The sequence below is a fragment of the Nestor notabilis genome, unplaced genomic scaffold, assembly GCF_000696875.1.
Source record: "Nestor notabilis isolate BGI_N333 unplaced genomic scaffold, ASM69687v1 scaffold27252, whole genome shotgun sequence".
NCBI classification, from domain to species: Eukaryota; Metazoa; Chordata; class Aves; order Psittaciformes; family Psittacidae; genus Nestor; species Nestor notabilis.
This window is the reverse complement of record NW_009919134.1, coordinates 1,355-12,596: the sequence shown is the minus strand read 5'-3', so window position 1 is coordinate 12,596 and position 11,242 is coordinate 1,355. Positions and strand designations below refer to the sequence as shown.

At 42.4% G+C, this 11,242-nt stretch overlaps 1 protein-coding gene across 1 annotated transcript; it reads right to left on the bottom strand.

Annotated features, from left to right (window-relative positions):
- Positions 1–814: 814 nt before the first annotated feature.
- On the bottom strand, positions 815–5,074 carry FBXO40 (F-box protein 40; the record flags this gene model as incomplete). Its single annotated transcript, XM_010010103.1, has 2 exons — positions 815–1,012; positions 3,176–5,074. Coding segments are annotated over 2 exons (2,097 nt in total), but the record flags the coding sequence as incomplete, so codon positions are not given.
- Between the last annotated feature and the right edge of the window lie 6,168 nt (positions 5,075–11,242).

Sequence of the window (11,242 nt, the reverse complement as noted above, 5' to 3'; positions counted from 1 at the left end):
TAGGTAAGAAATTCTAAAAGTTGCTCTAAATATTCTTTGATGGCTTCAATGTATTTTGAAATAAATCAGAGAAAGCTATTAACTGAAAAATACAAAAAGTCACTTGAGCCCCTAAAACTGTTTGTTACTTGGTTATTTCTAACAAAGAGCACGTTTGTCTGCTTTGGTTTGGTTTGAAAGCTCAGCTTTAGGTTTGTGCTCAGTGAGGCACACTTGGATGAATCAGGGTCCTAAATGATGGACTGTGGCTGTGCAGTGAACTCCTGAGTCCTCACTGGAGTTCTAATTAATTCACTTAATTCTGGGGGGTCATTCTCTTTTGCCCATGTCTCAGAATTAGATTATCAGTCTCCAGGTCTGCCGCGCAAGAGGGCATCTAGCTGTGCTCTTAAGAACTTGGCTTTCCAGCCCGAAACTAAGGTGTTTCAGACCTAGTTGAATTAGGTACATCAACTGCTCTTGCTTCTCTCAGGGACTTGGTACAGGAGCAGCAGCCTACCTTCAAGGTTGCGAAGACGCCATTTTCAAGCAAGATCCTTATTGCTTATTTTTTGGGATGCTGTATTCAGCAAGGAATGGAAACATAAATAGAAAGCACGTGCTGTCAGTGAGCAGTGGATGAAGTTTTAACAATTCAATTAATGCAGGAAAAAAAAAACAAAAAGAAAAGATGCAGGATGTTTCAAACACAGTTGGGGAGAAGCCATTTTTATATGTCCAAAGGAGAGTTGGAAGCAACAAGCTTTACACCCAAATTCCCAAATCTTCTTTTCAAGGGCCCTGAAAGGAGTGTGGCAGAGGCAAAGCAGGTTGTTCAGACTCTGCGCTTGAAAGTAGAAACCAAAGTCTTTTGAATCTGCTCTCGAGATTCACACATGCCTGTCAGCATCACGGGGTCCGTCTTGTGCTCCACTTGGTAGAAGGGGCAATTCTTCAGGTGCTCTGACATGCAGGCGACATCGTTGCGCTGCCATCTGTGAACTCTGGAGAACAGGCTGCTGAATTGCCAGATCTAATATGGGAAAGGGGAGAGAAATTGGGCAGAGAGAGAATGGGATGTTGGAAAAAATAGAAGAGGAGTTTGAAAACCTATATATGCTTGTAGTGGGGGTGCATCACTTGTACTGGACAGGCTAGTGAACACCTGATTGTGCAGGGCTGGCCTAACAAGTGAAAATGGGGTCTGTGTTGTTGTGGACCTCGTACTTCCTGGTTTTGCTGCTTTAATCCTCACCTGCCATTTTTAATGGGAAAGTATTCTCCTACAGTTCTTGGTGTCAATCCAGTGCAGGCCATGAGGAAATCCAGGCCACATGACCACTGCACCTCTACAGAAAGCTCCATCACATGTACAGTGTGGTTGATACAAGATGCTTATAAAGCAAAGCATGCTTGTGTGATACGTATCTCAAAGAAACCTGCCTTCATAAAGACTTTGCAAAGCATCTATCAGCAACTTCAAAGTAATTAACATTACAACACTGTTGTTACCCCACCCAAGAAGTAGCCTAGGAAATCAGAGGTTAAAGTTATTCCTAGAGGACATACAAGCTTGTAGAAAATAGAAATGTGCAGTTAAAATCTTCTGATTCTGTTTGCAGTGATATGATGTGCTGTTTAGTGGTATACTAGCATGTAGTGATAAAATGTGATTAGGTTACTTCAGTATTTGCTGTATGCCATTAAATCAAAATAATTTTTAAAGTCATAGTAGGTATCTTCTCCTTAAAAATGTTTCTTCCTGGGAAAGGACAGTATGTGGGTATTCTATGCTTAAGATTAGCTGACTCTGTCCTAGTCCTAAGTAATCATAGCTATTATAGACAGTAGTCCAGAAATTCAGGCTAGTTACAAAGAGGAAGTTTTGAAGTGGAGTCTGTGCACTGGAAAAAAGATTCCTGTGGTCAGTACAGAGAGCTAACATGAAAAGCATTGACAGTCCTTAAATTCAATGCTGCTGGTTTGAAATTGCACTACAGTAATGGAAGTTAATTGCTATATAATTGTTCAGCTGGAATGTCTTCCTTTTACTGAAGAAAGCCACATCCTCTGGTAAATTATTTCAGTGGCTAATTCCTGTTTTGGATTGGGCTAATTCAACTTGCAGCCACAAAACTTTGTTACACAGATTTTGAATTCACCAGGCTTCATGTTTTCTCTTAATAGTCATAAACTGCTAAGCTTCCATTTGATAAGAATCAATAGGTGGAGATCTTCAGGGGTCTGCTTGAAAGCCAGGTCCTTAAATAGTTTCTGGGAGCCTTCCACAGATCTCAGAATTATTTGTTCCTAGATTTCTGTCTTGTCTGCTCAGTCATGCTGAAGTCTCCCATGTTATTCTTTCAAACAGCTTTGTTTTAAAGCAGCTGCAAGGCTATCGGTTAGAAGAATCTGCAATAACTATTGTTCCACTAGGACTAAGACTGAGCTGTGTTCATATATTTCTTTCAGACTACATGAAGAGCCAATAAGGGTGGTAATTTTCCAGCACAAACTATGGGAGACCAGCTTTGCAGAAGGCAGCTTTCTATCCCCATGCTCCCTCCTTAAGGCGCTCACAACCCAGGAGTCAGACACTCTTGGCAATCCTGAAAGCCCCTGGGGGTTGATGCAAACAGCTTTCATGGCCATGGCTTCTTGTTCTTTACCTTTCTGGTGTTCTAAAGCATGTTTTAGTTTTGACATACCCCAGATAGGTTGTAGAGAACAATCAAAAAAAAAGTATGAACACCAAGTTCCTCAAAACTTCATGTGTAACCCTTAAATATTGGCAATTCTCAGTTCCCAATTCCTAAAAACAGTGCATATGCAAAAGGCTTACCCAACACAAGCCTGAGTTTAGTGTGTGGTGTCCCTGCTCATGGCAGGGGGGTTGGAACTAGATGATCTTAAGGTCCTTTCCAACCCTAACTATTCTACGATTCTATGATTCTATGATTCTATGATTCTATGAGTGGGGAATTCCCACTAGTCAGAAGATGTCCATTTACACCTTCCTACTTTCGCTAGATGTACTACATTTTACAGCCCTGACCCCTGACAGCTATAGTGCAAATTCAAAACCTCATGAACCTTCCCCACATCTGTATGTTTACACGCAGCATCCCTTGCTATGCTTGTGTTTTATCTGGAGAGAACCCATGGCTGTCTTTTCCCCAGTGTCACAGTCACTTGCCTTTTTGCGAGCTTTCCACGAAGTACCACCATGGGAATATCTCTTTTTCTCCCAGATGAGCAGGACCATTCCCCTCTCTTGAAGAAGAGTGGCACAAATGTCCCTCATCAGCACTGACACTTGCGATAGCTGAGATAAACTGAAGCTGTCCAGGAACCCCGCAATATACTTGAGCACTTCCACTGGGAGGCTGCTCAGCAAGTCCTTATTTCTCCCTTGATTAGCCACTGTGGGATTGAGCTTTCCTGATTCAGCAAGGAGAGTGTCTACCTCTGGTTTAATAGCAAATGACTTGAGAGGTTTGCTGTATATAACCTTGGCCTTAAGACCCTCGGGGCGGAAGTGATTTTGAACAAAAGTACATCCCAAGTAGGCCAGTGGGCAGCGATGCTGGAACCATCCATCCAGACATGACTGGATATCAGCGTGCACATTCTTGAAGTGGGATGGGAACTCGTCTCTCCTGAAGAAATGACTGCAAGTGAATGTGAAAGCTGAACTGCTTTTGTTGTGTCTTCTGGTTACACATTCAGTGTAGAGCTCCACATGCAGTTCTGGTGGGCTTTTTTCATCCAGAATATCTGCTAGAACAGCATTGGAGGAGAAGGGCTCCAGGGGAAAGCTGTACGTTTGTGTTCCAAAATCCACAAAAAGTCCATCAATACCCCTTGCTTCAGAGATCTCATGGCCTTTCAGCTCTTTTTCCAGTGCACACAGCAGTGTGGCTTCAACTATATTTGCCTTAGGTAGATCTTCTAGCTTTATTCCCAACTCTGAGGTATCCACTGACTTGTCTGAAGTTGCCATCTTGTGGCCCAGTGCATCTCCTAGTCGTGCTCTTTTGCCACAGTAACTAACTGGCACTTTGAAGGTGTAGACAGTCTTTACTTCCTGAGCTTCCAAGTTCCCATAGACAAAGTCTTTTTCTTTGGGAGTGCAAGCAGCTAGCTGGCCAAAGCGGATAAGCATTCCCCCATGGTGTACCAGGTACATGTTGTAATCACCTACACCAACTTCCTTCTTCAGCCTCTCCAGGACCCCTTCTTGCCAGGGAGCCAGTCCTGTCATTTCTGTATTCGGTGTTACTTGTTCAGGCTTTTGGTCCTTTGCCTCATCTGCACTCTCAGGTACTTCCTTTGCCTGCTCTGAGGAGCTGGCAGCTTGCAAGGCTGACACTGGTTTCTTGGAAGCCTCCTCCGTCTTTTGTCCCACACTGTCTGCTGAGCCCGTTACCTTGCAAGCCAGGAGCTCTTTGCTGAACATATTCTCCCAGGTTTTGTAACTCCCCAGATCCATTCCCTCTTTGTCCTTTGCCAAATCTTCACGCTCACGTTGGCTAAGTTCAGACAACTGGTTGTCACCTTCTTGGGAACCACAGGCTACTCCTCCCACAGCACCTTCTTCCCCACCCATGACTTCGTCCATTAGCTCTGGCACTTCATCCTTTTTCCTCCACTCTGGAAACAAGTCAGCTATTTTTAAAGTCCTGAAAAGTATCTTCTGGTCTCTGAGTGCCAAGGCTGTGTCCAGACACTCTTCATTCAAGGTCTCCTTCATAATGTTCTTGTGGAGGGTTGTGTCTGAATCCACGTTGGGCCAGCGATTCCACTCCATCGAGCAGCAGACAACGCTGGCTGGACAGACCTGGAGGTGCTTCCCCAGCTTGAAGCGGGCCATGGAGAAAGGGCAGCCATAGGCTGAATTGAGGCAGGAGACCTGCTCTAAGGGACAGAGCAATTGGTGCTCCTCCTCCTTGCACATGTGGAAGGTGGCCCCACAGTGAAAGCGGCAGCTGATCACCATGCAGGAGATGGAGGGCTCAATTGGTGCGTGGCAGTGCCGGTTGAAACATCTCTCACAGTGCCTGTGCTGCCCAGGGGGAGCTTTCTGAGCCCGGTGCTGTGTGTAGCAAAGACAAGAAGACAAGAGTTATTGCCCAAAAGAGCCACAAATGGCCACAGACCCTCTGTGCCCATGCTTGGTTTCTGCATTAGGTGCTCACATGCACTTGTAGAGGGAATAAGACTGTGGTCAAATGCCTGCCAGACCCACATGTATCAGCGTTGATCCCCGTGGTACAGAGTGGCCTCACAGCATCACGGGTATAGATAAGGTCCTTACGGATTAGCCCAGCAGAGGCAGCCGGGGTTTGGGAGCGAGTCGTTTTCTGTCCCAGTATCTACACTTGGTGTATTTATACCAAGCTGAGGAAGTCAAGGCTGCCAGAGGTACAGTGAAGGAGCTTCTCACTTCTTTAACACTGTTTGAGTAAGAAAGATGAAGTTTATTTTTCCTCTCCAGAAAAGTTATCTGGTTATTTGGCCTGTCTTTTCATTCCCCCATAAGGAAATTAATGTTACAAAAGTGAACCTCCCTTTGCTCTACACCAGCAAGGCTGAGTGTGAAGATTATCTTCAGGATCCCAGTTCCCAGTGTGGAAAGTGGCCTGGCTAAAGGCTAATTTGCTTGATTTCCTGATTACCCTTACACTCCTACATGACGCCTGCAAGTTCTGGAACAGAGGCTGCAGGGGACTTTCCTTCAGGCAGCTTATTTGCCACATCTACTTTCAGGTGTTGAAACCTGGAATAAAGTGATGCCTTGGTCTACATTTTGGAGAGAAGCTCCAAAGTGCAGTGGAGGCTTGTTGCAAGGTTATTCTCACCCAGTTACATTCATTTTCTTTCTTTTTTTTTACAAATTGCCTTTCACCTTTCTTCCCCTTCCTGTCACCAGTGAATTCAAAGCAGATAGGAAGGAAAAGAGGGCAGGAAGGGTTTATCTCATGCTCCCGCTCAGCATCATGGTGTGAAGTTAGAGCAGGAGGGCAGCGACAAAAGACTAAGTTCAACAGAGCTTTTCCCTTCCTGTGATGGTGTAGGGGAGACATCAGCCTGAGAATGCCTCTTACAGAGTGTCTCTTTGAGAAAGAATCCATTTTTCTTCCTTTAGGATTTGTTTCAGAGCATGAGCCTGCAAAAAAACGATCACCACTGCTCTACTTTTTCAGTTCACCCTTCCGACAAGTCAGTGTCAAAACTACCCTGAACTGAGTAGGTGATTCTGGGCTGATCATATTTTAGATTCAGTTTACCAAGGTGTTAGTGACACCACAAGAAGATAGAAAATGAAGAAGTCCCAGACAGCAAGTAAAAAGGAATATCAGTTCTGTTTTGTAAATTCAGCTGCCCAGGCAGCTCCATGAATTCAACATTTTGCAAGCGACAGACTGGATTAAAACTACAAGTCGAAGTTGCCAAACCAAATGTTCCAGAAATTTCGACCGGATTTGTTATATAAACAGGTTAAATGTTTTCTTAGGGAAGACTGCAGTTCTGTTCTCACACTTCCATAATAGCGTGGTTTCAAAATACATGTAATTTTTTATCTCTTGCCCTTAAAAACCTTTGATATTAAAAGGTCATGCAATTTTGCTGAAGTACAACAACAAAAAGCAGAAGTACAAGAACATAACATATGAAGATCCTTAAATAAAAAGTTATCTCTACCAGGTTACTACCTTTGTGTCACAATGAACCACTGGCTTTCATTTCATTATTGACTGGGATCTTTCCCAGTCAATTAAATCAGTTTAATGTAAAAATAATGCACTGCTGAGGCCTGCTTCCAAAAGTTCTTAGTTCTGCTTGATCATAATATCCCTAATATTGCAATAATTCCTGTCAATAACTGATAATCTTTCCTAAAAAATGGGGAAACAGAAGCACAGAGTGCAAGAGCAAATAAATGGAGCATAAGGCACGCCTGCTGTTGTAGAAAATTTATGAACTTAAGAAATTACATTCTGGGTCAGACCCAATGGCCCATCCAGCCTGTCAGTCTTCTTCAACAATATCCGTAAGAGATGCACACATGTAGGACCTTGTGTGATCCTGTCCCCTCATACGCAGTTGTTGGATTAGAAAACTAGAGGCTGCTCAGTCACTACTTGGAGCTACTTCCCTGGACACCTACAACTGGTGTCAGTAACTTGGCTCAAAGAAGAGCTGCTGCAACTAGAAAACTCCCGACTTTCTGATCCTGTATGGGCTGCATTCCAGATTGGTTCAGCCTACTGTGAATCGTTGCGAAAAGGAAAATGCTAATGATAAGGAAGAACCGGAGTTCTGTTTCCAGTTTTCCCACCACACTTTCTATGCAGTAGGAACTACCACAGGCCCAGCAGACTCATTTGGGTCTGGGGAAAAAAAAAAAAAAAGACATTTTTAGTAAAATAATTTAGGCTTTGGGTTTTTATCAAAGGTTAAAGAAAATACAGTAGTGTCATTTACCTAGATGTGAGTGGGTTTGCAACCCTGGGCTTAAGTGACTTACTCCTAAGGAAAGCTGTGCTGCAGAGGAAATGGGCTCAAACTCAAGGGGAAGAGATGCTATGCAGAGTTGTTTCCCCTCTTGTTCTTGAAGGTACTATCTTAACTTCTCATCTTTCACAGTTTCACACCCCAGCAATGGAAGTCACAAAAATGCTGTAGAAGGAAAGATGTCTAGGAAAGACAGTGCTTGCTGGTTCCTGCACTCACTAAAGACCACACAATCATGTTTGAATTTAATGTGCATTAATTGCTCAACACATCATTGTTCCATCCTTTGCAACTTCCAATTTACACCTCCTAATGAATCAACCCCATTCCCCCTTCGTCCTAAAGAGTAAAGGAACATGTCCTTGGTATCCCTTTACCCAGGGACAAACTTACACTCTGAAGTATAAGGCTCAGGTAGGTTTCTTTGCATGGAAAGACCTCGAGACAGCAAGTGACTACCCATTACAACATTCCATGCCTTGTCTTGAGAAGGCACATCCAGCCCTTAAATACATGTGGTTTATGGTGGTGTCTGTCCTGCTTTGAGCTGTTTAGCTACATCTACTTTTATGCGGCTCAGAGAAGCAGGAGATACAGATGGATTTATTTCACATTGGCAGCATCCTTGCTGCTCTCATTCTTGTAACATTTTGCTGCAAATATAATCTCTAAAAATAGTCCCAGCTATGACTTGCATAAGGTCAGAGGAAGGCTGGGTACATTACACCGCAATGAAAACATGAATGTGTGAACAATACTTTCCACTGCAAAAGTAACTCTCAGAGAGAAACAATTGATAAATAAAAATATACCAGTGGCACAGGCCTTTTGGTTCTCCAAAACACAGAAAGGACTGACTGCAAAGTTTCTGGCATTGAGCCTGCTTTCACACTGCTGTATGCTCAAATGAACCCTGTCCGAATCATGTGTACAGAAAGGAAACACATGCTTTGTTTATGAGAACCGACCATATCAGAGCATTCATATCCAGAATCAGTCTTCATCTGTATTCAGGTATTTTTCAGTTGAGTTTAGCTCATCTCTAACTTGTATATGCTGTGCTTTTCAGACAAATGATTCCTATGCCTCTCTTCTCATTGTCAAATCTATAAAGCTAGAGGACAGGAAGCAGGGACAGAGAATTGTTCTGATACTTATCAAGGTTTGAATGCTGCTTCTGTTTCAACATGTCAGTTATCAGGAGCTGTGTATTTTAACTGATGACCTAGTTAGCTCTGTGGTTTAGTTGATGGTATTATTGTCAGTCCACAAACTACAACTTTCAAAGCCCTGAACAGAAAGTTTACAAATTCTTGCCTCAGTAAGTTCTATAGGTAACATCCAGAGGCAGGTGACACACAGGTCTGGCAGGTGATGAAACATTTCTCTATACCTGTGCACTTCTTGTTTCCCTGAAACTTGCAAAATTTCCTAAGACCTGGGTTAGGAAAACACAAAAAAAACCAAACCAGAAATGCTTAATTGAATCCTGTTCAAACTACTGTGGAAGGAAAAGATGCGAATTATAGTCCACAGTCTGTCCACTCTGGTAAATCTTTATTTTTAGACTGTCATGACAGCAAATCAAGTAAGGTTTAAAAATACACAGCTGCTATTTTAGCTGCAAATACGTCTGTGTCTGGAGCAGATCTGTTCACTGACAATAACATTTACAAATCAATCACACTTTATTTTCAGTAAATAGATATTTAAATCAGTTGCAGTCAGTGGGTCAAACCAACACAACTGTTTTCTTATTTGGTATTTGCTATATGTGACTGATCATATGACATACTAATATTACACATACTATCTGAACTCTTTGCATAGAATCAAGAGAGGTCTCCCATTTTAAAGAACCATCAAAAAGGGCCACCAGAAACCCCAGATAATTACCTGAAAGAGTGCCTCTGAGATGAGATTGCAAATGAATATAAAACAGTCTTTCTAAGCTTTAAAACACAATAAGGAGCTCTTAAAAAATCTCAGGAAAGTTTGCATCCAAATGCTGGAGCCAAAAATATTAAACTTACATATGATGATACAACAGGAAAATATTTTCAAGGAGTACTTTTGGTGAACTGTACAGAGCAGATAGAAGATATTCTCCATTTCTTTCAATCCTTGTACCCAGTATATGGTGTTTATCTCATTTTTATCATGATATGTAAATCCTGACCTGAATACAGAGTTACTTATTTCTTTACAGGGTTATAAAATATATTTACTTAGTATCTGAGGGCGGTTCACAACCAATAATGTATTTATCTTAGGAGTACTAGGCCTACCCCTGAGGTCAAAAGATACTATTATTTCTATTTGGAAGATGTAAATTCAGATTGGGCATAATTAAAGCATAGAAAGATGAAAATAAATGGAATATAGTATTTTATATGGTTTTTTATGTAATATATATATTACATATAATTTTATACACTTCACACATGGAGATGCTCAGCTTCTGATGTTTCACTTGCAGTTGCATGCCCCCTGCACAAAAATCCTGGCAGAGCCAGCTGTATCCTAGAATCTTAGAATGGTTGGGATTGGAAAGGACCTTAAGATCATCTAATTCCAACCCCCCCTGCCATTAGCAGGGACACCTCGCACTGTAGAATCACATTTGCTAGAAGAACACCTAAAAATCCTTAAACTAGAGATTTTTTTCTCCTTTAATGCAGCGCTCTTCCTCAATCACTACATACTTAACCTCAGTGAGAAATCAGGCTCAGGTCTCCTTTTAATAAACAGATATATTTATTTCTTGCAGCTGAGAAAGAAAATACTATGCTATTGGAAACCGTTCTGTTTGGCATTTGTACATGATCCTTGGGAGCCTAAGTTTTCTTAAGTCCTGTCCTTCCATAGAAAAATAAAAAGTGAATCCAAGAATGCCACCACCTGGAATCATGGTGACTCCTAAGCTAATCAAGCCCCACATCTCAACACCCATAGCAGGCACAGCTACAGCTTGAGTGACTGCTTTGGCGTTTGGCAGAGTGGATCACTGTCCTTCATGGTACACCTTCATGGCACACTTGCTCTGCAGCTGCCATTCAGACTGATCTTGCATATACGTATTGCCAGCCAAGCTTTAAATGAGTCAGGCAGTGAATATGGTACACCATATTCAGTACGTGGAAAGGGAGAATAAAAGGTATAGATTAAATCTTTATCAATAACACTAATAACCTTCTAGCCAGCATGTGCAAGACAGTTCCTTTGAGACTCAGACCTTGAACAAGTTCACATGGATTTCACAGGGGCACTTTGATTCCAGGGCAATCCTTCTGGTGAACTTCAAATCCTCAGTGTAAGACATGCAGAATGAAAAGGTTTTCCAAGAGACAACTGATCTGTTGGATAAGCCTAAAGATGGAAGGATGAAGCTGTGACAATTAGGGACCTACCCTGTATTTTCTAGCTGAGGATCTGCTGGCTGAGACTGTGGTGTTTCATGGCAATAACCACTAGTTCAGAATTACTGAATCAGTTGGAATGGTTTTATAGTGGAAAAAAAAATGCTTTAAAATTACAGGGATGCAGTAAGTCCACAGTGTAGTACATCAGCCTGGCAAAGACTTCAATCCACGTTCCTTGCTTTTCTTCCAGAGCATGCCTGCAGATCAGGTTCTCACAGCAGCACATCAGCTCCTCTTCAGCTCCCTAAACCTGGCACGCAGGACCACGGAGCTCAAGAGAAGCTGTCGCACCATCAGGCATCCCCCTCACCTGGTAAATCTGC